The sequence below is a fragment of the Diaporthe citri genome (assembly GCF_014595645.1).
Source record: "Diaporthe citri strain NFHF-8-4 chromosome Unknown scaffold_5, whole genome shotgun sequence".
NCBI classification, from domain to species: Eukaryota; Fungi; Ascomycota; class Sordariomycetes; order Diaporthales; family Diaporthaceae; genus Diaporthe; species Diaporthe citri.
In genome coordinates, this window is record NW_025064850.1 from 4,039,707 (window position 1) to 4,066,556 (window position 26,850).

Below are 26,850 nucleotides of genomic sequence, written 5' to 3' on the forward strand. Positions count from 1 at the left end.
CCGGATACCCTCACCACATTAGGCGTTGCGCAAGAACGCCGTTGTCAACCAAGTACGCACTTACCTACAGCATGTAGACCATGTACGTGGTCGGCTACCCGAGTTACTATGTAGGTACTCGGGTCTGTAGTGTAGACTGCACACAGCACGCATGTGCCGTGCTGGTCTTTTCGTCTTCACCCACGCGCGTTTCCAATCCCAACCCGCGTTTTGCCTGATGAGGTGAGAAACAGCGGTGCTCTGGGCTGGGCTCCATTCCTGACCCGACGTTTGAGCCACCCACCAACCCACCCTTCCATTCAATCCATCCACCCAGCCCAGGCCAGCCAACCATCCAACCATCCAACCGTCCACCCAAGCAAGTATCCAACCCGTGGGGACGGGGCGGCAGGGCAGGGCAGGGCAGAGCAGGGGTTGCAGCTGATCGTCAACCCCACCTGCATCCCCCCAATCGAACATCTGGAAACTCGGGGTCTGGCCTTCCAGAAGCTGCGCAGGGACGAAGAAGCAGAGCGCCAGAGCGCCAGAACACCAGCTACCACCCACCCATCCACCCACACAGACACCCTGACACGGACGGTACTCAGTCTGCCTCTGCATCCGCATCTGCATCTGCTTCTGTCTCGTGCGGGAGGAGGAGGAGGAGGACGATGACGATTCCTTCACCACGTTCTCCCAACGCAAGCAAGTGGGCCAGATGGATTAGATGGACCAGACGGACCAGACGGACCAGACGGACCAGACGGACCAGACGGACCAGACGGACCAGACGAACCACCCACGGTACAACCACGCCACGAGATGCGATTTGAGCGATCTCGCTGCTCTTCATGCACTTGCTGCCTCGCAACCGTGTCAAACATCCACCTCCAACCTCGCCGCGACGGGATGATCTCGAGGGGACTCTGCCCGTCGGACTGCTGGCACGGCGTGGTCTCGTCTGTTGAGTTCTGAGGATTGAGGATCGGCCGGCCAGCCTCCCGCGCACCGTCACCTGCACACCACAGACTACACAGACTACGGTACCCGAGTAACTACTACGCGGTCGCACATGCCGTTTGACGCACCTTGGGCCTGGCAACTTCAGATTGTCCACCACCGGACGCACCCCAAGATACGATTCGCCATCACCTGCGCCTCGCTTCAGCTGCGACTCTGTGTCAAAATGACTTGCAGGAAACACGGGTGGAAGCATCAACGTCGCGATCGGCCCGCCCAACAGCACCCTCAAACTGCAAAGCACCGAAGGATGCGGTAGGTGTCACGAGCCGGCCGGCCCCCATTGTGTTACCGTCGCCTTCGCAATGCCTCAATTGCCCGTACAAGGACATCCATCCACCTAGCTACATCATCTCATCTTGCGAGTAAGGGACGGCCGGCCAGCCAGGACCGTTAAGTGTACATCCATATCTCACCTGCGGGTCTGGGAAGCCCGGGCCAAAAACCGACCCTGATGAACGCACCGGGGCAGGCCGCCGCACGGGCAGAGCTCGACCACTGCCAGGTGGCAATTGGACAGCTTCTCCGCCCGGGAACTAACCCGCCCGAACGAATCCAACACGCCCAACATCTGACATTCCCGGACAAGCCTGGCAAGCCAGAGCTCCCAGTCCGAATCAGGAAGCTTGGTGTTTCTGCTGGCCTGAAGGAGAACTAGCCTGCCTGTTGCTGTTCTGTATCCAGACCAGCCATGAAACCATGACCCCCCTGGTTGTCTCCCGTTTCTCAACGTCCAAACAACAACTTGGGGCACAGGCAGGCCACGCCAACCTTCACTCGGCCGACGGTATATTATATTGAACGAGCGGCATGCTGGCAAATATTGCATGTTTAAACTTTGGCGCCCGTACGATGTCGTGCAGCCCTGGTGGCCCCGGCCCAGCTGACTCTGACCAGCATGGGATGATGGATCAAGCTTCCCGGGCCCTCAGACAGAAATTTTCCCAACGGCAGTAGTAGCAATAATGGCAGCAGTCGCAGCAGCAGCAGCGCCACCAGCGCTGCACATCTTGAGCTTCTCGCGTCGAGTCCGACGACGCTGGCGCTGTGGCTGGGGTTCATTTCACCCTTCTGCATGTGCGACGCCGAGGTTTCGGGATGATCGTCTCCCTGACACACCGTTGAAAAGGCAGAAGCGAGGCAGCTCTCGGTGATATTCCACTAAAAGTTTCATATGTCATTGTCGAAACCTGGCATCTCGTCTCCCACGGGTTCGACCCGCCTCCGGGGGCTATCCTGGCGGCGATACTTGACCGTGTGTCACCTGAACCTGCACGCAAGAGTCCACATCCTGGCTGCAGTTCTCTGCATTCCCGAAACTCCCAATCTACTTCCTTTGATTGAACGTGACCGCTCTTTTCCACCGCGTTGTCATCAGCGAGGAGAAGTTGAAGGACGCAGCACCAGCATCGGCGCGCAGGATCGACGCGAGTGGTCGGCCTGGGGATGAATCCAGCCCGGTATCCGCGCTGCACACGCCTATGCGTAACATCATGCCAACAGGGCTGTCCTGAGGGCTCACAGACTATGCGTTTCCATGTCGTTGGCCGTCGATTGGGCGGAGCCTCAAACGCGCGAAAATAACCATGGGCAGCATGACCCAATACCACGGTAGATTCTCCCACCCTATAGCGCGTTCGGTATCTTCCGCCCGTCGTGTGCGCCTCAATCGGCCGTCCAGAAGGTTTCCAACTACAACGTTCCGTGACGAACTTGTTTCTGTTCTGTTCCTTGTGTGCGGGCGATCGCTCGTCCTGGTATGGCGCCCCTGGGTGGCTGATGATATGCACGACGATCGCCTTCCTTTTGCTTCTTCTCCTTCCGCCGCTACGTGTAGACTGCCGCACAACAACCCAGTCGTCCCCAGGCCCTCCCACTAATTCATCCTCGCTCCCCCGGCCGTCCTCCGCGATCGTCAGGGGCTAGAACGACGCCAAAGGCGCCGGACCCCTTCCCCCGCTCCCTTTAATCATGCCCGGCGACCTTTCCACGGTTTCTGGCAGCTGTCATAGCGCGCAAGATCGCCAGCAGATGGCCCATCTGGTTTCACGGTTAAAATGCACGATGCCTCCTGCATGCTCGTCTGTCAGGCCGGGACCCCTACCCGGCTGAGCCCATTCCAAATCCTGGCAAGATTAAACTACAAATACGATCTGCTGTCTGAGTGCCGTCAGCGGTGGGCCACGAATTAGGTTTGATGGTGTGTACACTCCCAGCTACGGCACCTTGGTGGGAGCCTCGACTGTGTTCATCGCGAGAGCCGTCTGTCATGACGAGTTTCATCGCAGTCATTGCCCATTGTGGCCTGTTCTCACTTCAGCAGACGCGCACTAAGAATCCGTGTGGCAGGAGCATGGGCAGGAGCATGGGCAGGAGCATGGGCACGCCCGGCTGTTTTCTAGCTGCCCGGTCACCTAGGTTCGTGCGGTCCAAAAGCTAAACCATACGTGGTGGGTATGTATGCCTCAGCATAAACAGTAGTACCGTCGTAGAGAGGCGCCACAGAAATCGTGCGTACGCCACCGTAGACTATATGTATGTCATCGAGTAGAGCAAACAATGCGCAGACCCGCCCTCCTGTCATTCCAGTGCCAGCAATGAGATAGTCCAAATTTGTCACCCAGTCACGCCTACGAGTCGTCGAAGTCCATCCCATTAGCCCTCTTGTCGCCGAGCTCCCTGATCTTCTCGCCCAGGATCGCCCTCCCGTACCTCTCGGCCACCTTGCCCGCGGCCTCGACCATCCTGCCCGTTCGGTCCCGCATGAGCTCCACCATCTCCAGCGCGCGCATGCCGCGCTCCTCGCCCTCGCGGCACTCGATCGCCAGCAGCTGCAGCAGCGCCTTGTCGATCTCGATCTCGAGCCGGGCCAGCGCCGTGCGCTGCGCGTGGCTGCCCGACGTCGACTCAACCAGATCCTGCACCTGCGCAGCCTGGATCCCACGCAGCATGAACTGCTGTTCGAGCCTGCGGGACTCGGAAGACTCCTCCTCGTCCGCCTTGAACGCGTCCTCGTCGTCGTCCTCCATGTCCTCGTCACCGTCGCCGGGCCTGGTCCTGGTCTTGGGCGGTGCCGAGGTGAGCGGTACGGAGAAGTCGAACTCGGAGAGGAGGGGTCGCGGGAAGTAAGGATACTGGTCCCCGCCCTTGAGGATGATGCAGTGGAACTTGTTGTCCGCCACCGCGATGGGAAAGTAGCTCTCGTTCTTGCGGCCCGAGGCCAGGCGCGGCAGGAGCTTGGTGTCCAGCAGAGGGGTCCATGATGCTCGTGACGGCTGGCGCCAGTGCAGGAGCGTCAGGAGTGTGCCTGTAGAGTCGTAGATGCATGGGTCCTTTGATTCTTGTCAGCTTGTCCGTGCACTTTGGCGGCTGGCCGTGACATGGCAACTTACCCCATTGTCAGAGAAGAAGACGCTCTTGACGGTGGCGCCCTCTGGTAGAGCAACCGTGTCTTCATTCTGACAGATTTCATCGCGTTTGACGTTCTCGATCGAGTAGAGAAGCCTTGTCCTACCATCGGCACCGCAAGGTCCGTTGCCTATGGTCAGAACATAGTCCCGCCAGCTGGCACACGTCACCATCGGAGTGCTTTTCGGCCGGTAAACTCGGTAGGGAATCCCGAACAAGGTGTAGACTCGCACGTAATTCGCCGACGTTGTCACTGTTATGAAGGAATCGCCCAAGGACATGGCCAGCACGGCCTCTCCCCTAGGAAGCTCTGTCCTCCAGTCATTACGCTGTGTCCATGTTTCATGCGGCCGATAGAAGATCGACGCTGGCGCATCGTCTTTTGGAGGGCATGCAAAAAGGGTTCCATGGTCGCTGAGGCATGCCTTGTCGTAGAGGAAAGTGTCTGTGAAATGGAAATCGCGGTGGAACTCATGATCATAGAACTCCACGGTCACTGTGTGGTGCGTGTCCTGGTCGACAGTCCAGACGAACCCGATCAAGTTCAGACAGAGGTACTTCCGGTTCCCACGCCAGGGAGTTGCGCCTGGTTGGAACGGCTCGTGAAACCGCGGCTGGAGGACATTGGCCCGCTTATTTGGATAGTCGCCGAAGATGTCATCGTCGTCAGCCGGCCTCTTGCGGCCTAGAGTGTATCCAGCGCCGTCGTCATCAATGACGAAGTTGTCGTCGTCTTCTCCAAAACCATCATCAAGCAAGGAGTCCAGATCGTCCGTCAACTCTGTCCGAGCTGCTTCCGGGCGGGTCTTCTGACCGTTCACTTGCGGTCTTCGGCCGTTGGCTGCTGTTTCGTCCAGAGGGTCGTGGATGAATGGTGCTGGCTGCCTTGACAATTTCAGAAGAATGGAGAATTGGCTTGAGATAAAATCAGGGCAGATATAGACCTCGCCGTCGGTGGTGGTCAGGGATAGTAAGTTATTTGTTGGATGCCACGCAATGTCGATGACATTCGGATATTCGTATCTTCCGATGACTGTCTGGTCCTTTGTCTGCCAGATGAGGACCTTCTTGTCCTTGGCTGCCGTTGCGAGCATGGCTCCGTTTGGTGACCAGGCGATGGCAGTAATGTCGCCTTCGTGCCCGTTCCTGAAAGATCGCTGGTTATCCCAGTCATTTTTGGAGACGACCTGGATGTCTCGAATTGGCGTGGGAACTGCGAATGCCCTCCCGTCCGGGTGCCAGGCGACGGAGGACGACGCGTCCTCATTTGTCTCCAACGACCCAATCGCCCCGTCGACCTTCCTTATCAGCTCGGGTTCTTCTGCCGTCATTGAGTAGACATAGACAACGCCGTCGGTACATGAGAGGGTGAGTATGCTGCCCTTTGGGTCAAAGGAAACATGCTTGGTCGGCTTCCCGTGCTCCTTCAGGTGGAATATCCTGGAGTTGTCGGCGGTTCCGACGACCTTGACGGTGAGCTCGTCGCTGGCCACAGCACACAGCTTCCCGTCCGGAGAGAGCGCAACATCACGCACAGGGAGCGTGCAGCGCGTCAGGAAGCGCTGGAATGTGTTGGTCTCCAAGGAGTACAGGCTCACAGTGCCGTCCTCGGAGCCGACTATGAAGAAGTCATCATTGGCGGCGACACTGACATTTTGCTCCTGGCACTCGTCGATGTTGGTCGGCTCTCCATCAAAGCCAGTCTTGTAGATGCGGATCGTGTTGTTGGATCCGACGGTGACCAGCTTCGATCCGTCTGGCGTGTATGCACAGCGAGTTGTGCCTTGTGTATGAGCCGGCCGAGGTCGAACACGTTGCGCAGCCGAAGCCATGATCAGAACTATTCAACCAATGAAGACCTCCTGCGCTGTTGTTGAACGGCGGCGACTTGGTCAAATGATGGATCTTCGAAACATTTGAAGTCCATGGGCTTGAACGCGCCCCGAGGGAGCGAGACGCGACGTGGGGCCCCAATTAAGGTCGTGTTGACAGGGGTGCCATGCTCCACGGCAGGGGTCTGCTTACTGCCCCACTGCAGGTCCTCATCGTGCGCTACAGCATTCACAAACAGTGATCTGGGACCCTCTCCAGAGCTAATAGCGACGACGTATTCCTGGCCTACCAGGTGTCGGAAAATCCCACATCTTCCTCGATATATCGGCTTGTTCCTCTCCGAGAAGCATCTCGCCATCAGCCAGGCTTTCTCTCCTTGTTCAAGGGGCGCTATTTGTCATCAGGAACTTGATCCGCCCAGGCTACAACGGCAGCGACACAAAAACGCCCTGCAGCTATCACCTACATTTCCAGCTTCCCCGGATTCAGAGGAGCACAGGTATTGCCACATACAAGCGGGATCCCTCGCCTCACCTGGACAGGCGCCTGCAATCGCGGCGCAGGTAGCAACACAAGATGAACTCATCGGATCCGAGGCACTTCTTTGAATCAGAGTGAGTATAACCACACAACCCAGCAGGCCGGTCTGTTGGAGAAATCAAGGAACAAAGGCCAAGAAATGCTGATCGGAATAACAGTGCCCAACGGAGCAAGAGAGAGCGGCGGGAGGCCAAGTCGAGCAACAAGTTCGGCAGACCTGTTGTTCTCAAATCGAAGATCGCGGCAGCCTGTGTGAACCCGCGCTCCTCCTCGAACAGCGTCTTCGTTGCTGAATCGGCAGGCTCTGTGAGAAGGGTCGACGTCGATGATCAAGACTCCAAGCCTGTACTCTACCGCGGCCCAGCCGCACCAATCACCTGCTTGACGGTGGGCGGCGCTCAGGACGGAACCTTGCTTGCCGGATCCTGGGACAGGAATGTGTGGTCGTGGGACGTCGAGACCCGTCAGCATGATCACAAGTACGTCGGCCATTCCGACTTCGTCAAGGCCGTCGCCTGCACCAAGGTTGGCGGCAAGGATGTGCTCATCAGCGGTGGTGCCGACAAGAAGATTATGGTGTGGGACATGGCCACGGGAAGCCGCCTGCACATCCTGCAAGACTCGGTGACGGCCATGCTCGCCGTGCAGTCGCTCGCCGTGGACCCTACACTGAGCTCCGGGGACGAGGCTGTGATTGTCAGCGCGGGCAGCGACCCCTTTGTACGGAGGTGGAAGGTCCAGTTGGACGGGTGGGAGCAGCTTGTGGATGCCGAACCGGGGGCTCAAAATGTCGAGCGGAGGTCGATCAAGGTGCACGAGACTGGTGTTTACAAGGTGCTCTTCGACACTTCAGGCGACGAGGCAGATCTATGGACGGCAAGTGCAGATGGCTCCTCGAAATGCTTGTCGCGTGGCAAGGGCTTCAGTACGGAAGACAGCTTCGAGCATGGCGACCACGTCCGCGCTGTGGTTGTCACAGACCATTGGGTGGTCACGGCGGGCAGGGATGAAGACATCAAGGTCTGGGATAGGGCATCTGGGAAGCTCTATTGCTCTCTGGAGGGCCACTACGATGAGGTGACGGATCTTGTGCTTCTTGATGGCGGTCATGGACAAGAGAAGAGACTGGCTAGTGTCAGCATCGATGGTACCGTCCGCACTTGGCCGCTTGACAAGGCTGGCATCGATACTGCAGTGAAGGAACAGCGAAAGGCTGTCACCAACGGGGCTGGAGGCGACCAGTCAAAGGAAGAGCCGGAGAAACTGCTCACCGCAGAAGAAGAAGCGGAGCTGGCGGAGCTCTTGGACGATGATTAGATCCCGGCAGCCTTGAATTTCACCTCAGCGGTATCACCTCGGCCTCTTCTAAGCACGGTCTCCTATTGATACAGGTTCAAGCGTATGCCAGACGATCCAATACCCGCAACAAAGCGCACCGCATTTGATGTGCGAAAAATTACGCCCAGGCGACTCCCCCTTAGGCAAGCATCATATGCCGAATTCAATCTTGACGCGCTGGTCGTCTATCGAAAAGGATCTTTGGCATTCGAGTCTGCAGGACTCGAAGTAATCTCAATTTCCGTGGAGCGGTCATGCATCGGCAGCTCGCATGCAACGGACACAAACTCGAGAAAGCCCTACGGTTGGTCTCTCAACCGGAACATATGAGATCAGACTGATCTCATCATTCTTTGCATCAAAAGCGTCAGAAAAGACAATGCGCCCTCCCCCCTTGCCACGAGTCCATTGTTGACCTGTCACTGGCTTTTGCAACAGGCGCAAACGGGCCCCGAGTGGAACCCAGTGTCCTGATGCCTTACCATCAATTAGTGAGCGTGCCTTTGACCACGACCCTGAAGGACGGACTTCAGCCCAGCGCAAAGCGGGCGAATGTCTCACAAGTACAGCACGGCAACCCGCAACCAATGCAGGAGAGCGCAGGGGTTCAGATTCTCGCAGATACTCCTTCTCCGCGCCACACAAAAACGAGAAGTCGGTAAATGATGGGTGGGAACCGGAGCCAAATTGCACATGTCTGCAGACACCAGTTTTGAGAGTTCCTGAGGGAAGGAGGGCTACACACGCTCTCATGGCAGCTGTCTAACGCGAGGATAATCAATCCGTGACCTAGGGCTCCCAATTGTGTGAGACGGGTCGGCCACCTGGTCGAAGATATATGGGAGATCCTCATGCAGATCCTCGTGGCGCTGGGTTTATCATCATCCCCGCTGTGCCACATTCCCACCACGGACAGTGCCTGCCTTTCAGCTCGCAAACTCATGACTGTTTGAAACGGTGCTTGGCAGTACACTCGTTACGCGCCAATGCAGTGTAAGACGCGCACCCACAAGGAAAGGCGACGGCAAAACCTGTTCGAATCAGTCTACTGCGTAAGAACACGAGTGCACCGTCCCTCAGCCTTCGGGTCTAGACATCCTGCCATTGGCCGACGGTAATTACGGCTCGCCACACATCAGACATGATTACCTAGTACTTCATCTCTCCGTGTGCGACCTGAGTTGCCTATTCTCTCTCACACCTCACTTCTGCGCTCCCAAATGAACGTCACCATGGCCACCCGCCCTTGTCTTCCTCCGCCTCCGACGTGGATTTGCCCTGTACAATATATGTACATTACACTGTACACCCCGTGTGACATAAGCCAACCTGGCAGCATAAGAGAGGGTCATGTACAGGAGTTGTTCTTCCTTTTGGGGGAGGGGGTTCCCCGGAGAATATCGTACCGGAGGTCATGATGCCACAGGAGATTAACCCACAGGGGGCATCCCACAGGAGGGTATCACACAGGCGGGTATCCCATAAGAGGTTGGGAAGCTGTCACAAGGAGGGCATTCCAAGGAGGGCATCCAAAAGAGGGTGTCCCAATCGCTTGTCGAGTCACAGGGTGCATCATCCTGGAGAACTTCCGCCTCGGACCCCTCGTCTGTCTCCTTGCAGCAAAACAGACGAGCTAGTTCAGAGGCAATGGACTAACCAACGAGGTATACTATTGATGATCACGCATCCGGCGCTTGCGTGAGAAGGGCTAGCACATTGCGGGAAGGGGACTGCAGCAGAACCAGCAAGCTAATGTCGTGCGTCATGAGGCTGCGGCTGCCATAGGCCACACCACATGTGGGCTTTTGCTAAGTGCAACCATCCCAGCGGCCCTGGCGGCCTGCGAACCAATTCCCAGCAGGCGTTCGTCGGAAGGCCTACGGACCTGGCGCTGGTACCTTGCTAGACGCCTTCCGGCAAGGTCGAATCTCGGACCACCCAGCGCCCAGTCCATCTCGCGTCTTTAGATCGATCTGAACGACTACTGACAACCTCTACCAATCCAACGCTCGGACGGATGTGAGCTGTGACCTGCATGCTGCCCTTCCTGTGCCTCACGAGCGCTCAGGCGCGGCCTGTCTCTTGCTCATTGGCTGTCGGCGAGAGCGATGTCGTCTCTAAGCTGTCCAAGGAGCCGGAGCCGGCCTGGCCTGGACCGTTTGCCGTTAAAGCTCGAGCCATGCTAGACCAACATGGTTGGCATGGGTGCGCTTCTGCATCATTGCCATAGTCATTCGCCCATCCTTCTCACGTTGAACGAGCGAAGCCACTGCCCGCCCATCTTTGTCCTCGGGAGGGACCTCGCTGTGGGCCACCCGCTCGCCGCCCAGGCTCAAGAGCCAGCCAGAAAAAGGAAGGGGTGGGAGGAGTAGGTAGGACAGGTGGGATTCTTGTCTTTCCTCGCGTCTTCTTTTCGTCTTCTCTGCCACCTTGTCTGGCCATCTGCGCTGCTCTCATGCAAGGTATTGAGTTTGTCGGCTCCCTGAGCATCAACTTGACCCTACGCATTCGGTCATCATTCACGTTGCATTCACCAATCTCACCTTGTTACTTCCTCGACCTGCGTGATTACGCCCGCTCCAGATGAACACATTGGGCACGGACTGAGTCAAGCTCCTCGTCACTCGCCACCCTTGATATCTTGATTTGGTCATTCACGAGCATTGCGCCCGGCGCTGTTATAAGCATAGAGCAAAAGTATATCACTTTCTAAAGGCACCAGCCTCCGCCAACACCCAGTACTCAGTCTTCCGCTCACCGAAAATCAAAGGACGACTCGGGCGACCCCTTGAGGCTTGGGGTAACCGACATGGAAAACCGAAATCATAGCTATGGGAGCTTGATAGCTCTCGAAGGGTCCCCCGATGCCGTATCAACACAGTTGCGGCTGCTGCCAGTGTCTTCTCAGCTTTTGGTCCTGCCCAGTCTCCAGGGCTACATGGGAGAGGCCAGTGATGGTCCAGTTAAAGCCCGCTCCTTGATCAAGCAAGTACACGATGCGGCTCAGAAGAGGCATGAAGCTGCCGTCCAATTCCTAAAAGACGCGAGTCCCACCAACAAAAGGCTTGTTTTCCTGAATGGGGGAACGGCAGGCGCCGTGACACACTGTATAGCAGCCATCAGCGAAAACCAGACGGCCGGAGACATCCACCAGGCAGAATTGATGTTCAGGAATATTGCTCTCGAAGGGCTTAGAGGCTTGGATCGTGAAGACAAACAATCGGACCAGGCGACACTGTGGATGTTGGGCAGGGAACAGACTTCTGGCGACTCAATCTTGGATAGTGAGGAGCCCGAGGATCCGATAACCAAGGCAATGAGGGCGGCTGATCTCCTCTACAAAGAGACCGATTCCCTGCAACCGATCGACTGTTATATAAGAACACGTCCACGGAGTCTGAGCCTGCCCATGTACGGATACTCGGATGGGATGGGCGAACCGTCGCCCTTCTTTGTTTTTGGACCGGCACCTCACGAAGAGACTCAATTTCACTCGGATGCCGACGACAAAGAGCCGGGAGGCCATCAGGGCATGGCAGAGGATGAGTTTGCGAAGCTTTGTGCGATCAAAATCCAGCCCGGCATTTCTGAAGACAATCCGCCTGTCCACGAGCATGCAGAAAGCTGTGCAGGCGAATCGTACAGCCACCGTATCGCAGAGGCAAGATCTTCAACGCGTAGATCGGATGCTTTTCTGTCGCCTCCTCCGACTCCTGATGGCGTTGTCTATGGCGAGGCACGGGTGGTGCAGATGCGGGCGTCAAAGACACAGGTGACATTGAGAGAGACTCGGTCACTAGACGACCTGGAGTTGGAGCAGACTCGATCCCGTCGTACTGACTTCGACGTGGCCTCGATAACGGAGCAGGTGGCACCACTCGCCGATAACCCAGAAGCCAAAAGCCGGCACTTGTCCATCGCCGACAAGCCATCTTCAGCAAACGCCCTTCTTCATTTGCCTCAGGCCCGGTTTGTCAAAGCTCACACGACGACGATCCGAAGGTCTCCCACGTTTGTGAGGCGCCTGCCAAAGCCTGCGAGGGATTCTTACGTCCACCGAGGGACGGATGCAGCAGACTTTCGGGAAGAGAGACACGAGCTAGACGAGCCATTCCAACCTGTGCTGCCAGTCGTTGAGGACCTTGTGATCCACATGACTGACCAGACTCCTGATGCGATTCTGGGCATGGTGGTCCAGTACTTCAAGGCCGGGGCGTTTCCTGTCGTACCATTTCCTGCTTCATTGCAGACTGCGCCAACCGACTCCTGCCCTTCAACCCCCCGGACGGCAGACCTGTTCGATCTGGAAGATGTAGATGCAGGCTTATCTCCGGTGATTGAGCATCCAGGGGCCGAAGAGATAGGGGAGTACGACCCGTTTGCGGCGCGGGGACGCGACGTGCGAGCCTCTAGTCTTGCCCTTCAACCACCGAGCCCACCCCCTCCGGCAAATGTGCCACCGGATTCGCGTCAGCCACCCATCACAGCTCCGACATCTCCGCCGACACAAAGAGAGAAGGAATCCAGGTTTCATGACTTCTCGACAGCAGGACGACCGAACGCAGTCGCAACGCAGAACGCACTCAGGTCTGTGTTGGAGGTATACTTTCCTCCTCCGGCAGACAACGGGTGCGTCCACCATCTCGGCTTCCCAATGTTTCGCGACATTGGTAGCCTGTGGCGGCCAATTTTCGGGAACAAAGAAGTCTGTGATGGTGACCGTGATGAGAATGCGCCGGATATGATTCTGGCGATGGGACGCCAGAAAGGTGTAAAGAGGGAGTTCCTGTTCACCCTCACCGGCCAGGTTGAAAAGCTTGGCGCAACGTCAAGTGGCATGTCTCGAAGCGGCCGGTTGGATCTGAGGTATGGTATTTGCCAAGATAGATAGGATTGTGTGAGACTTGGTTGCTGATGCGGTCGCAGATATCTGATAGCCAACGCGATGCAGTCCCTTGCTGCCCAGCCACTGGCTCACCAAGCGCAGAATAACCGGTTCGACGACCACTACCTGCTGGCCGGCCTCATAATCCCTCACCTGGAGACGTTCCTGGCAGCGAACTATGGTACCCGCTTCCTCCTGCTCGACTATCCAGCCGAGCATTTAGCTACGGTCCTGGCTATTCAGAAATTGGTTGGCGCGGCGGTCTTCAAGGTCGCCGGTATAATTGACTCCGAGGCGACTTCTCCTTCCCCATCTGGCATCTCATCCCCGACCTCGAGCAGACACAGCTCTCACTCCGCCGCCCCGTACGGCAATGCAGACACCAATGGCCTGGACTCGTTCAACCTGCCGGGCTCCCCCTTCCCAGATGAAAGAATAAAGACATCACTAGCCCACCAGAGGAAGTGCTCTTTCTCCGAAGCCAACTACCTCCTCACCAGCTCGGCCACCGAGTCCGAGATTTCAGTCTTCATCGCGACCATCCTCAAGGACCTCACCGACGCCGACCCCTTCTACACGCCCGAGATCAGCATCCCTCCGCCCGCCCGGCCCGGCACAGCCAAATCCACAAAGACCGCCGCCGCCCCGGGCCTGCCAACCCTGATGAGCAAGTTCACCCTGCAGGGGCCCAACGGATCGCCCGCATACACGCACACCGCCGTCTTCGGCCCGCCAGCGAACCTGCCCGTGTCGCCCCCGTACACCAACGACGGGGACGGCGGGTCCGGGAGGAGCACGCCGCGTGTCGTCACGGCTCCTGGGGCCGCGGCAGCGGCGTACAACTTCCCCTTCCCGCCGCCTCCGGCCCCGCGGTCGCCCTCGCCGGCCCCATCTGCCGCCAGTTCCAGGTCCCGCGGGCCCGGCGCTGGGCCGCGGGCGCGGGCGCGGTCGCTGACCCGGAGAAGGCTGGGGAAACTAGGTAACGAGGGCGGCCCTGACGATGGGGCTAGCATGTACGCCGTCAGTGTCGTGGAGGACGGGGAGTTCTATGACGAGGAGGAGAAACGGCTGATGCCGCTGTATATGCGGCAGAGCGAGTTGAGGAAGGGTAATAGTCGAAAGGCTTTGAAGTGGCTTGGTTTGGCGTAATTTGATTTGGTGATATCCCTTTGCAACGAGCATTTGCTTTGTTTTGCATTCGATCTTTGCTGCTTCGAGCAATCTACCCAGGGGGCAAGGACGGACTCGATGAATGTTCACTGCGCGGCGATCACATGTATAACATAATTAGCCCTGTCGTTTGTTGTTGTACTATAACTATGGGGGAACCCGGCCAAGTGGCAAAGTAAATAGCGATTCAATGACAGAAGCAGCTGGTAGAAGTTGCATGAAGCGCGGATGATACCTACCTGCCTTTAGCTAGCACTCGACGGAACCATTCAACGGCAGAACTATCCAAGTTCTGCTGCTGAAGAGAGAACAAAAGCGTCCATTTTGACATCCATACCGTTGTGAGTGGATACGCGTGAGCACTACTCGCCAGACTGTGTTCTCTTCGCCCTCATTCCAGAGTCGAAGTGCTTAGGGGGCAGGTGAGGCTGGCCAAGTAGAATGATCTGAGCAGTATTTGGAAGGCGTCCCGGCTGCGTCACGCCAAGATTATTTGCTACTCCGCCTTACAGCTAGTGGCAATCGAACGGGCACATCTGTGAGGTCATCACATGGTGTTGACTGCAATGTTTTACACTGCTGCCCTCCATTCTGAAGTTTAAGGAATTACACATCTAGGATCTATTCCAACGGCGGACTGTTCAGACGGGAATTAATCCCAGGATAGTCAACATGGGACGAGTCCACTCATAGCTAGGTGCTCTCACTTTGGTCTGACTCCGATTAGTTACGTATTGAGGATATGAATTTCACTCTCGAGGTACCTCGGGCTTTCTGTATCAAGAACATTTGCATCATTCGGTGGTGAATTGGCCGAGATACGCTAGCAAACACGGGGTCGATTGCATAATATCAACCGCCGGCTTCTGAATATACATAATCTCTTTTCTGAGGTGTTCAAATTTGACACTGATCTATCATTTTCCTGCGTTATTAATTAAGCTGTATCTGTGAGAGTGATGTACTTGGTTTGTCGGAGACTATATCATGCTTATGTTCTCATACTTAAGCATATCAAGCAGGGTAGGCACGCACGTAGTGAACACCCATCGTGGCATGCTGATGTTATTGATACCGGTAGATATCGCAGATACTAAGCTGTCTGATAAGCATCCAGGGCAAGCTCCAGGTACCAATTAGTCTCGGGTTGGTAGTGATTGATCGGCCAGAAAGGTTCCTTCACAGATGTCTGGCATCCGCCACTGCCGGCAGTTGGCACGCCGTCGAACCTGGCGTTTATCCAGCCTAACCAGTCTCGCTGCGTCGCGAACAGCGTCGGCACATGGGTTGTTCCATTGACCAGCAGGTACTCGAGCACGCTGTCCGGATGGGCCGAGCAGGTCGCGTTGACCGTCGCTGTTGTCACCACCTCGGGGATAGACTGATCCGCCGTGCCCTGGATCACTAACACAGGCCCCGCGACGCCCCGACCGCCGACCGACGATGTCGTCAAGTAACCCTGCAAATACGAGTTGTCGTACCAGTCGTCACGCAGAAGGGGCGGCTGCGGCGTGCCGTCGCCCTGCAGCAGCGCCGTCGTCACCGCCTGGCAACCGGCAATCTCTGCCTGCAGCTCAAGGCGGGCCACCCCCAGCGGGGTGAGCACGTCGGACAGACGGAAGTCTGGGAACATGCTCCGCACCGCCCATGCCAGGAGGGTGGCCCCGGGGACCTCGGTTGCACCGAGCGACAGGGCAAAGTCCACGACTGCGGAGAAGTTCGCGGCCGGGCTCCCGGTTACGGTACCGAGGTACCCCGAGACGGGTTCCGTTACCTGTCGCTCTGCTGCCGCCCATGCCGCGCCGCCTCCCTCGCTGTGGCCCATGATGACGAACTCGTCGGACAGGCGTGACGGAAACGCCCGAAGGGCGGCCTCCCGGGCGTAGAACAGGTCGTTGGCAAGCGATGGGCTGCCCACGAGCGGGTGGTGGAGTGGTTTCCGTGCCCCCGGCTGTCCTGTCTCGCTGTCGAAATCGAGCGTGTAGTTTACACCCAGCCCTTGGTAGTCAGGCGCCACCACGGCGAAGCCCGCCAGGGCGAGAGCGTACGGCGCCTGGAACTGGTACAGAAGGGTGCGCATGTGGGACGGAGTGCAGTCACCAAACCCCCCTGACGCACCGTGGGCGAACACAACCGTCCTCGCCTTGTTTGACCCAGGCTGGAGGTTGGGGGAGAAGGGCCATAGTATGTACGCCGATGCCGGGACTACCGTCTTGTTGTGCGTTTCGGTAGTGAATAATATACGAGACAGTGCTAGATTGGGCGCGAGGGTGTAAAATGTGGTATTTGTCAAAGGCTCGACCTTGAGTAGGGTTCCGGGTGGTGTGCTGGATGTGAAGTTCTCTGGCACGGTATAGAAGACGTCCTCTGTGATGGAGCCGAAGGCCCAATTTGAGCGTTCATAGTTGAGCGCGACCTCGATATTGTTCGCCAAAACCGACGATAAGTTGGCCTTCGTGATTTGCTCAGCGCTCAGCCTGAAGCTGGAGTTGAATGTATTTGTCTGTGGCTCAATAAAACCCTGTCCACTTAACAACAAAGTGTGTAACATAAAGAGCGTGCTACAGATGTGTTTCAACATGACGGGCAACTTGTTCCCAAGTACCCGGTAAATGCAGGAGGAGAACCAGCCTCCTCAATCGAGGGGGTAGGAAGAGGTCAATACAACAGCGCCTTCATTTAGTCAGCTTCCCCGCATAATCAAGTAGGATTCCGACGGTTGCCCTGCCCTCAAAGCTAAATAGTGAGACCCCTGACATGCTTCATCAATTGCTCGAAGACCACTGCAAGCACTTGTGATCGATCGATCGCGCACTCGATGCCAAAGACCTCCGACGTCGTGCCTCTCCTAATGTGTGGTCATGTTGGGGGATATCGGAGCTTAGGATACATTAGCAGCGGCCTAGGCGATCAAATCACTCGAAGACGGGAAACGTTACGGAGCCCTTGAAAGGTTACACCCAAACCATTAGCAAACCATTAGCACTTTATGGGCAATGATCTTGTCCAAGATGAGCGACTGGCACCCACTGCCTGGTATCATGAGCTACCACCCGCAAACTCCAGGAATACTTTGCGGACGTGCTGATTTCCCGGGCCTCTGGTCCACAAGGAGACCGTGGTGAAGATCAAAGCCCCACAACAATGCTTTATGCCCTCACTCGACGAGCAAGCGAGGATCATCATCCTGAAATCGCAAGTAACGGCGAATGCAGCTGAGAAGCAAGCAAGCACATCGTTGAGAGAGAGGCACAGTGTTCAAGGCCGGCGGGACAGCCTAGCCCAGAGGACTCTGGGGTGGACTCGGAGGGTCATCAGAACGCACCCTTCCGTCTCTTGCTTTGATGATCTGGGCGATGACAAGGCGACTGCCAGTCAATCAGCATCAAGGTCAAAGTCCAAGGTTCCCGCAAACGTCCATCCCGAGGGATGTAATCACGATGTGATAAAGGAGTGAGAACACATGACCGCCGTTCCCGGTGAATTGAGATGCTTTGTAGGATGCTGCAGAACGGCTCACCATCAAGACATCGCGGGCTTAGGATCACGCGAACCTGTGCAACCCCCTCAACCCCTTCTTCTACCCCTTCCCAAGAGGCCAACAGTGTGCACACCCCAATGAACATCTCAAGAAATGCTCCCAGGGCCATTTCTCCCTGATAGACCACTGTTCCCAGGAAACAAACAGAAATCCGGCGGGGTTGTGGCACAATGGCTAGCGCGTCGGATTCCAGTCCCGAAGGCTGCCTGTTCGACTCGGGCCAACCTCATGAATACTTTTGCTCATCGTTTGTCTGTCTGCTTTGTCGGTAGCGGCAACCAGCACACCATCCAAGCAGCTTTCCTGCCCGATGCGGCATGCGGATGTGTGCAGCATGCGAAGGCGCCTTCATGTCCGTCCTTCATTCTCGAGCCAATGCACCCAGCCGGTCGCGGAGACAGTCGTGTTGTTGTTTGGTGTTTTGTGTCGTGGCCTTCGGACTCCGTCCTTGTTTTGCCTCAAGCTTCTGTGCTTCCACGGATAATACTTCCATCGCTCTCGTGACCTTGAACAAAGGGCCGTTGTATGGGGTGGAAAGGGACACTGTGCTGCTTGCAACCTTGCTCAAGAGGCTTCGCCCACCCTGTCCGTCCCACCTGCATTCGGCACGTATTCGCCTCTCAACATCCGTCCAGCACATCGTTTGATGTTGTGGATCATAGAACATCCAAACCCCCCCCCCCGGGCGCCAAAAAAAAAGAAGGCCTCTTGACGGCTTGACACCGGGCCGTATCTCATGGTGACAAGGCTGCAGGCTTTCAAAGCGCCGCAAGCCATACACTCAGTGGACCTCTCTCAATCAGCCCCTCCTTTCCTCCCCTTCTTCTTCCTACCCTTTCCAACCGCCGCGCTTCGCCCCTCTTCCTCATCACTGCTGTCCGGCTTGGCCCTGGCCCTCTTCTTCCGCGCTTCCTCCCTCTGCTCCAGTGCCCTCTTCCCCAGCAATTTGCCCTTCAGATCCCTCGTCTCAGCCGCCCTGGAATCGCCCGCCGCCTCCTCGCCAGAGGGCACGTGCCCTATGCCTGAGTTCAAGGGCGCTTCGTTGTCGTCGTCGCCATCCTTTTCCCTAACACGGGGCTGGGAGAACGTCTTGCGCTGCTGCTGCGATTTCTTTAGGCTGGTGTGAGGCGAGGGCTTGTTTGCGAGGGAAGAGAAGGAGAACCTGGGTTTCTCCGCTCCGTGGTCTTCCAGCTTTGGCTTGGCTGGTGACGAAGCACGGGGTTTTAAGAGGTGGCTTAGGTTGGCGCTGCGTTTGGAGAAGGCAAGATTGGCCTTGTTTATAAACTGGTCGATGTCTACGGCCTTCCAAGGGGGAATCTCATCTGTCTTTGGTTGAGTCATTTTGACTTTCGTCGGTGATGACTATCAAGGAATGCGAGACCATCAAATAGAGCAGAGAAAAGATGAATGCACGGCTTGAAGTCATGGAAGTGATAGACCCGAGGCGATAAGCAGTCCCACTGGCTTATCGAACTAGGAGCTCGGGCCACCGGCAGTCCATCAAGGTTTGCACTGTGTGTGGAAAACGAAACGCTTGCCCCCCCCCCCTTGTCATTTTGACTCACGCTCCCCCTTCTGCACAGAAAAAAAGGCCTTGGCGCGCGCGCCTGCGCAGCGTTAAGTCAAGCCCTCCTCTGCCTAAGCGCGCACACGTAGCGTTTTCGCGCCTTCTTCGCATATAATGCGCATCTTGCATTTCTCACCTTTTTCATAATTACTTACATTATTATGATAATTAAAAAAGCATAAAAAGGTATTGCTTTATATATATCTATAGTAATTATAAATATAAGCCTCTTCTTTTTACTATAATTAAGTTTTTTTTAAGAAGTGGAAAGTAGCGCAAACGCTGCGTAGTCGCGCGCTCTAAGGTCTTTTTTTTTTTTTTGCAGAGGGTCACTGTGAGTTCCGTCACACCAAGGACTGAAGTGGTAGTATTCAAATTTTCGTATACATTGATTCAGATCAGTCTACCAGTTGGTACTGGTGCTTCCAGCCTGCAATGGCGCTGTCATCCGCTATCGTGCTAGGCATGCACTGAAAACCGAATTACCAATTCACTCAAGCCATATCGCCCTTCTGAGCTTCGTGAAATGCCACCGGGACCCCTTCTCCCGGACAGCCCACGATCTCCGCCTTGTGATACTGCGCATACCAGTCGCCCCGGTACTCAACGCGATCGTATTTCTGTAGAATTCGCACCACTGGGACATGGTCGATCAGAAAAAAACGTCCAACAGGCGCATGTGGGAGGTTCAACTTACAAGCGAAAGCCATCTCGGTCATAGCAAAGTTTTGGCCTACGCAGATCCGCGGCCCACCATTAAAGGGGACATATTGCCAGGCCTTTGGCGTCCAGTGGTCCCACCTATCGGGACTGAACACGACCGGGTCGGCGAATTTCTCACTCTGCGGCGGATAGAGGTCTGCACGGCGTTGCATCGACAGGGTGCTGTAAATCACGATGTCTTTCTTCAGCACAGCAATGTCGGGCTGGCCTGGCTGTCCTGGTAGGGTCGTGTCCTCGAGAGCCGCGCGCAGGTTATACGGCACAGCTGGGTAGAGTCGCAAGGTCTCGTTGAGTGTGTGCGTCAGGTAGGTCATGTTTTTCAGGTCCTCGTATGTCGGTGCTCTGTTTTCTCCAACAGTCGAGAGAATCTCGTTGCGTAGCTTGGTATATATGGCCGGGTAGTGCGCAAGCTCATAGATGGTCCATGATAGTGTTGCGGCTGTCGTGTCACGGCCGGCCAGCAGGATAGCCATGATCTGGTCGCGGAGGACCTTTGGGTTCCTCGAGTAGCGGGCAATGCTGTGCAGGAATGTAGCGCTCTTGTCCGACTTGGAGAGCTTGTCGAGTTCGGATGGTGGGAGTGCCAGTGCCTGCTCGATGTAGGGCTTCATGAACCTCTCAAGCACCCGAATGCCCTTATTGTACCGCCGCTTGGGAACCAGCCATCGGAACGGGCTGTCACAGTCGAATCGTGTCAACCATCCATACTCTGCAGTTGAGGGGTTTTGACTTACGCGAGAATTGTGAGCATCATCTGGACCCGCTGGACTTCGGTAAACGCTTCAACAAACTCGTGCTTAGGGCTGAGACAGTCAGCTCGTATCCCACGTTGGCCAGTGCCTGAACTTACTTGTTCAGACTGTTCACGCTGGTCCCGAGCAGAAAATCGGTTGTAACATCAAGGGTCATTCGATAGAACAAGTCACAAATGTCAACCGTCTCCCCCGAGGAGGGTATCTTGGAAATCAAGGTCTGCGTCCACCTCTCGAAGATTTCAATGTCCCGGACCTTCTCCTTGATGAACATTGGGCGAATGAGGCCGCGGCTGTCTGACCACAACTGGCCATCGGTGGTGAAGATGCTGTCACCCAGGAACGGGCTCCACGTGTCGTGGAACCGCTCCCCCTTTCCAAAGTCCGAGAACTTGGTCGTCAGTATGGTCTTGACATGATCGGGGTCTCTGGTCATGATGAACCGATGCTGTGCCGAGATGGATATCTCGACGCAGTTGGGGCACCCCGGGGGTGACGACTTGTACAGCCCATCGTAGAATTCCAGCAGCTTATTCTGGCCCTGTTTGATGGCAGCATCGATGAAGAAGGGAAGTCCTATAAGCGGGTTCGTGGCCAGGACGGGTGACCTGACAGCCCCGAGCTTCCTGATCTGGTAGTCGACGTAGGCTGTCCTCAGGACATAGTAGGAGAAAATGACGAGAAAGACAAGCAGGCTCAGGTAGGCTGGCCCGAGGGCAAGGATCTCCCGAAACATGGTTACGATCGGGAATGGCTGGCTTGTGACAGTGAGGTTGCACGGTGCAAGATTCAGTTTGGCGGGTGTAGTCAGACAGGTTGGCGAACTCCGTCCGGCAGGTTTTCCAAAGAACTACTGCGGATGAGGGCCGGGCGAAAGAGGGGATGTAAGTCTTATAGCATGTGCCGTCTGATTTATCACGGGTCTCATACAAGCTCAGATGTTGACAAGCATCGCATTGAAACCTCGGCTGGATTTGCAGGCCATGCAAGAACAGTCGAGGCTGGGTGCTGCAAACCATACAAGGGCAGCCCATCCCCAGACTGCACCGCACCGCACAGCTGTGGGCTGGCGGCTTCGAAACACCCTTGGATGGACTGAGAGCACTAGTCGCCGTTGGTGAGATGAAGTGACGCCCACCAGCAGCCACTTGGCCCAATGGCGGCGACGCATGCATGGCCCATTGACCACTGCCGCAGCTTCGCAGTGCAGGCCAGCTCATCCGATAGATGGATGGCGGGACGAAACAGCCGCAAGGATATGCCAAAAGCGGAAATCGAAGAGAACGGGTGGGTGGGCATGGCAGGGGAGGCCGGTACAAGATGTTGCTTGGACGGGGTCCTGACGATGAAATGCTCCCCGAATTGGAGGGCAACCCCGCAAACTCAAAAGGCGAGATCGTCGATGTGACGGCGAGGGGTGTGCATGGCTCACATGGCCCTCACCTGACAGCACCCTACTGTTAATAAGTCGAGCGAGTGCTGCTGCTAGTAGCGCCGCGGTAGGATGGACTTGAAACGGCCATGAGGGAGCCCGAGGTTGCCCAGAGAGCTGCCCGTTGCTGGCCCGGCCTCGGGTTGCATGAGCAGGCAGTGGAGCTTAACGACGGGACGGTATTCACATGGTCGACGGTGAACTTTATTGATCTGTCAGCCAGTCCTGCCTCCAGTGCGTGGTGCTTGCCGACACCCAAGGTTTGGATGAGGTTGAGGCTTCCCAGACACCACGAGGGTCGAGGGTTCAGACTCGAGGGTCTAGGACATTGGCCCAGCAGGACCAAAACATGGGGCCACCCGAATGAGCATGAGTTTGACGGATCGGGAAGAACTGAAATCCCATCGATGAGGATGAGTACTTGTCCAGCTTGAGCGAGGTAAGCAAGGCAGGATGAGAGCACGTGAGAGAGACCGTGAGGTTGTGAGCTTCCTCAAAGACTCGAGCAAGATTGCGGCTTGGGTTGGGACATGCACAGCTACATGGTAGCCAAGTCGTCCAGACTGGACTAAATGCTTACCATACAAACAGGCGGGCAAAACAGCCAAGGTCGCCCAGCCAGCCGAGGTGTCGCCAGCTTAGCTCCAGGGTTCCTGTGTCATTGGGCCGGAAATTCCCGCTGCTGCAAAACGGTTTGCTGCGGCAGCTGGCAGCTGTTCTGAATCGTCACTCGCTGTCAGCAGCAGGTACAACTCGACCTCACCTGTGCTGGACCTGGCAACCTCGCGATTTTCGATCCTTCTCTTCACACCTCAGCCTTGCCTCGCCTTGCCTCGCCTTGCCTCCCCCTGCCCTGTCTCTATCCGGGAGCCACTCCGCACGCGCACACACACACACACACACACACACACTAGCCGTCAACATGTTCAGGCTCGCCCGCAGTCGAGCTGTGGCTTCGGCCTTTGCCGCGCCAAAGGTAAGTCTGCGCCGTTCTTATCACATCCCCCAAGAGACTTCTCGAGCTCTGAAACCGCGCTGCTCGGGACACATAGGCTGATATCAACCACCTGCAGGTGTCTCCCTCCGTCAGATTCCCCGGCCTGGCCCAGCAAAAACGGAACCTCTCCATCCACGAGTACCTGTCTGCCGACCTCCTGCGCCAGGTATGCCGCACCTGACAGAACCCACCCGTACCCATCAAACGCCTGCGCCGCGGTCCGAGCTAATAATAACCTCCCCTCCCAGTATGGCATCGGCGTCCCCAAGGGTTCCGTCGCGAAGACGGCTGCCGAGGCCGAGTCTGTCGCAAAGCAGATCGGCGGCGAGGACATGGTGATCAAGGCCCAGGTCCTTGCTGGTGGCCGTGGAAAGGGAACCTTCGACAACGGCCTCAAGGGTGGTGTTCGTGTCATCTACTCGCCCACCGAGGCCAAGATGTTCGCCGAGCAGATGATCGGCCACCACCTCATCACCAAGCAAACCGGTGCCGCGGGTCGGCTCTGCAACTCCGTCTACATCTGCGAGCGCAAGTTTGCCCGTCGCGAGTTCTACCTCGCCGTCCTCATGGACCGTGCGTCTCAGGGCCCTGTCATCGTCTCGTCCTCGCAGGGCGGCATGGACATCGAGGGCGTTGCCAAGGAGAACCCTGATGCTATCAACACCAACTACATCGACATCAACGTCGGCGTCACCGACGAGATCGCGACCGAGATCGCCACCAAGCTTGGTTTCAGCGAGCAGTGCGTCGACGAGGCCAAGGACATCATCAAGAAGCTGTACCAGATCTTCCTCGAGAAGGACTCCACCCAGATCGAGATCAACCCCCTGTCAGAGACCTCCGACCACAAGGTCATGTGCATGGACGCCAAGTTTGGCTTTGACGACAACGCCGACTACAGGCAGAAGGAGGTCTTCTCGTGGCGCGACACCACCCAGGAGGACCCCGACGAGGTCCGTGCCGCCGAGTCCGGCCTCAACTTCATCAAGCTGGACGGCGACATCGGCTGCCTCGTCAACGGTGCTGGTCTTGCCATGGCCACCATGGACATTATCAAGCTGAACGGTGGCCAGCCTGCCAACTTCCTGGACGTCGGTGGTGGTGCCACCCCGGCGGCCATCAAGGAGGCCTTCGAGCTCATCACCAGCGACCCTAAGGTCTCTGCCATCTTCGTCAACATCTTCGGTGGCATCGTGCGATGCGACGCCATTGCCCACGGTCTTATCAACACCGTCAAGGCCCTGGACCTCAAGATCCCCATCATTGCCCGTCTGCAGGGCACAAACATGGAGCAGGCTCACGCTCTGATCAACGATTCCGGAATGAAGATTTTCTCTATTGATGACCTGCAAAGTGCTGCTGAGAGGGCTGTGCAGCTCTCCAAGGTCGTGAAGATGGGTAAGTTGGAGGCTACAGCCGCCCGCCGGCCCCCGGATTCCCCGCCCCTTTTCCCACAAATCTGCGACAGTCAAGGCTAATATCTGCTAGCTCGTGACATTGACGTCGGTGTTGAGTTCACTCTGGGTATCTAAGGAATCGTGTCGTGGTGCTTCTTTCTCTGTATTATCTCACATCATGGGCGGTCGTCTTCCTACGCAAACCGCAACGTGACCGCGGAATGGATAGAGTTCACAACATAGCATCGTCTTTTTGTGCATAACACCGTGTTTCCTCAAAATTGTTCTACAAATGCCACTGCTCGCAGCACATGTGCGCATGAGTTTTTTCTCTTATGATGTATTGTGGTTGCTGCTACAGAACCCGTGTCCACTGCCTTCGTCTCGACCAGATTATACTTACTCGTCGAGGCCGTCGTTCTCACTAGGGGATAGTTCCAAATCAATTGCTAACGCTGCTCCCAAGGCCCAGATTGCTGCAGAGACCAGCGCGATAAGCACACCCCACAATATTGTCCAGACTGTACGAATTGGGGGCAAGCTAAGAGGGAAAGGCAGGGTAAATATAGTGATGTCTGCGGAGGATAAGGCCGTCGCTCCGTATGGTGGGCCCCGGATGCCATCTCCAACCGGACATACCCCCGGCTCAAGGAAGGCCATTCCGGTTACGGCTCTACTCATGTACTCTGGACGCAGCGTGTAGCTGACCAGGGCGGCCCGCGGCCATTTAATGCTCACGTCGAACGCCCAGGCCAGCACCTCCAGCAGCGCCACGAGGAACACCGCGAAGGCCCTGTGCACGGCCAAGGCGCGCAGGACGGTGGGGAGGCTAGTCCAAACGGCAAGCGCGGCGAGGAAGAGGAAGATGGCCCACCGCGTGGCCAACTGCACCAGGGGCCCGGCCACCTCGACCACCGCCAGCACGACGGCGTTGATGAAGCCCGCGACCGCGGCGACCACGGAGCGCACGTAGCCGAGGAGGTCTCCTCCTAGGTTGTAGATCGCGATCAGCGGCGGCACGTTCAGCTCGCGCGCTGTGCCTGCGTTGCCGTTCCGGCCGAGGAGGATCACGGGACGCTCTGCTCCTTGGTTCTGGCCCGGCTGCTCCCTGCCCGCTGGTGCTGGGGCCGCCGGGGGTGGAGGAACCGCACCGTTCCCGGTTGGAGGGGACGACGCCAGGTCCTCGCGGCACCGGTGGTGCCGGTGGTACTGGTTGTGCCGGTGGCGCTGGCTGTGCTGGCTGTGCTGGTGGCGGCGGCGGAGGAGCACCGTTCACGGGTGGAGGCGCGACATTGGGTCCTTGCGGTGGTGCCTGCGGCAGTCCAAGTGCACGCGCCTGGAACCGCACGTACTCCTGGTCCGCTTCGTAGGCGGTGGCCCTGTTTGGCCGGCGCTGTACGTTGATGTTCAGGCCCCACTGCCCGTCCCTTCGCAGGTTCCAGCGTGGCTCTCGGGGCTGTTGGTTGAAGACAAAGGGGGGGTTGATCCCCGCTGGTCTGTTTGCTCTGTTTGCCCTGTTTGCTCGGTTGAATGGATTCGGCCCGTAAGTTGGGGCCTGCTCAGGCTGAGGAGGTATTGGTGGATTGTTGTTCAGTCTGTCATTAGCGAAGGGGTTGAAATTGCCAAACGGCCTGTTTTGACCTGGGTTTGCCATCTTTCAATTCTCTTGGGATTCTGCTGGGTTATTATTAGTGATGAAATGACTTGGAACGGGGCAGAGTGGCGCTCTGTAATTTTCTGTGCGGAGGGTTGGGTTGCTTCTGTGCTACTTCTCAAACGCGGGCTTTCTCGCATGGACTGGTCCACAGTCTCACAATGCTTACTTTCCAGAAGTTGGCAATTAGGTTGTGAAATCTTGATGATGATTCTGCTTTGGAATTGCACAGGGGCCACAGCCGCCCCTTTAAACGGCGATTATCGACAATGTGAGCTGTGACGAATGGGATTTTCTTCCGCCAATGCCCTCGGGCGACCCCAAGAATAGGATCATCTTGGTACCATCTGGTAGACGGCTCGTGTAAAAGCAATCACAAGGATGTATTCCCGGGGCTCTATTGTCCTCGTCTCAGTGGGCGGCCCATGGCTTTGTGTCCATGGACGTTCAACCCTCCACGTGCCGCCTGCTTTTGTATTCTCTGGACACAATACAATTGCTCAACACGGCACGCTTTCTATTGCCTCGGAATAGCAAGCAAGCATGAGGTCGAAAGACTGTTCTATGAATAGGCCAATAGACCCTCTTTGATCGGGCGGTTAAACAGTCACATT

General features: G+C 56.7%; 8 protein-coding genes and 1 non-coding gene across 9 annotated transcripts; 4 read left to right on the plus strand and 5 right to left on the minus strand.

Annotated features, from left to right (window-relative positions):
* Window positions 1–3,629: 3,629 nt before the first annotated feature.
* INS49_011699 (uncharacterized protein) lies at window positions 3,630–6,239 on the minus strand (the record flags this gene model as incomplete). Its single annotated transcript, XM_043172410.1, has 2 exons — window positions 3,630–4,331; window positions 4,392–6,239. 2 exons carry the CDS (start codon window positions 6,237–6,239, stop codon window positions 3,630–3,632), a joined length of 2,550 nt encoding a protein of 849 aa, XP_043024155.1.
* Window positions 6,240–6,816: 577 nt separating this feature from the next.
* INS49_011700 (uncharacterized protein) lies at window positions 6,817–8,097 on the plus strand (the record flags this gene model as incomplete). Its single annotated transcript, XM_043172411.1, has 2 exons — window positions 6,817–6,854; window positions 6,939–8,097. 2 exons carry the CDS (start codon window positions 6,817–6,819, stop codon window positions 8,095–8,097), a joined length of 1,197 nt encoding a protein of 398 aa, XP_043024156.1.
* A 4,675-nt stretch (window positions 8,098–12,772) lies between these two features.
* INS49_011701 (uncharacterized protein) lies at window positions 12,773–14,152 on the plus strand (the record flags this gene model as incomplete). Its single annotated transcript, XM_043172412.1, has 2 exons — window positions 12,773–12,984; window positions 13,045–14,152. The coding sequence occupies 2 exons, from the start codon at window positions 12,773–12,775 to the stop codon at window positions 14,150–14,152; spliced, it is 1,320 nt and encodes a 439-aa protein (XP_043024157.1).
* Window positions 14,153–15,266: 1,114 nt separating this feature from the next.
* Window positions 15,267–16,754, minus strand: INS49_011702 (uncharacterized protein; the record flags this gene model as incomplete). The annotated part of the gene is made up of 1 exon (XM_043172413.1): window positions 15,267–16,754. One exon carries the CDS (start codon window positions 16,752–16,754, stop codon window positions 15,267–15,269), a length of 1,488 nt encoding a protein of 495 aa, XP_043024158.1.
* Window positions 16,755–17,870: 1,116 nt separating this feature from the next.
* Window positions 17,871–17,943, plus strand: INS49_011703. The gene has a single exon. It is a non-coding gene; the product is annotated as a tRNA-Trp (tRNA).
* Window positions 17,944–18,509: 566 nt separating this feature from the next.
* On the minus strand, window positions 18,510–19,055 carry INS49_011704 (uncharacterized protein; the record flags this gene model as incomplete). Its single annotated transcript, XM_043172414.1, has 1 exon — window positions 18,510–19,055. One exon carries the CDS (start codon window positions 19,053–19,055, stop codon window positions 18,510–18,512), a length of 546 nt encoding a protein of 181 aa, XP_043024159.1.
* A 720-nt stretch (window positions 19,056–19,775) lies between these two features.
* Window positions 19,776–21,492, minus strand: INS49_011705 (uncharacterized protein; the record flags this gene model as incomplete). The annotated part of the gene is made up of 4 exons (XM_043172415.1): window positions 19,776–19,918; window positions 19,979–20,679; window positions 20,739–20,807; window positions 20,855–21,492. 4 exons carry the CDS (start codon window positions 21,490–21,492, stop codon window positions 19,776–19,778), a joined length of 1,551 nt encoding a protein of 516 aa, XP_043024160.1.
* A 1,618-nt stretch (window positions 21,493–23,110) lies between these two features.
* Window positions 23,111–24,717, plus strand: INS49_011706 (uncharacterized protein; the record flags this gene model as incomplete). Its single annotated transcript, XM_043172416.1, has 4 exons — window positions 23,111–23,164; window positions 23,262–23,351; window positions 23,434–24,583; window positions 24,674–24,717. 4 exons carry the CDS (start codon window positions 23,111–23,113, stop codon window positions 24,715–24,717), a joined length of 1,338 nt encoding a protein of 445 aa, XP_043024161.1.
* Window positions 24,718–25,031: 314 nt separating this feature from the next.
* INS49_011707 (uncharacterized protein) lies at window positions 25,032–26,236 on the minus strand (the record flags this gene model as incomplete). Its single annotated transcript, XM_043172417.1, has 3 exons — window positions 25,032–25,058; window positions 25,222–25,822; window positions 25,935–26,236. The coding sequence occupies 3 exons, from the start codon at window positions 26,234–26,236 to the stop codon at window positions 25,032–25,034; spliced, it is 930 nt and encodes a 309-aa protein (XP_043024162.1).
* Window positions 26,237–26,850: the final 614 nt, after the last annotated feature.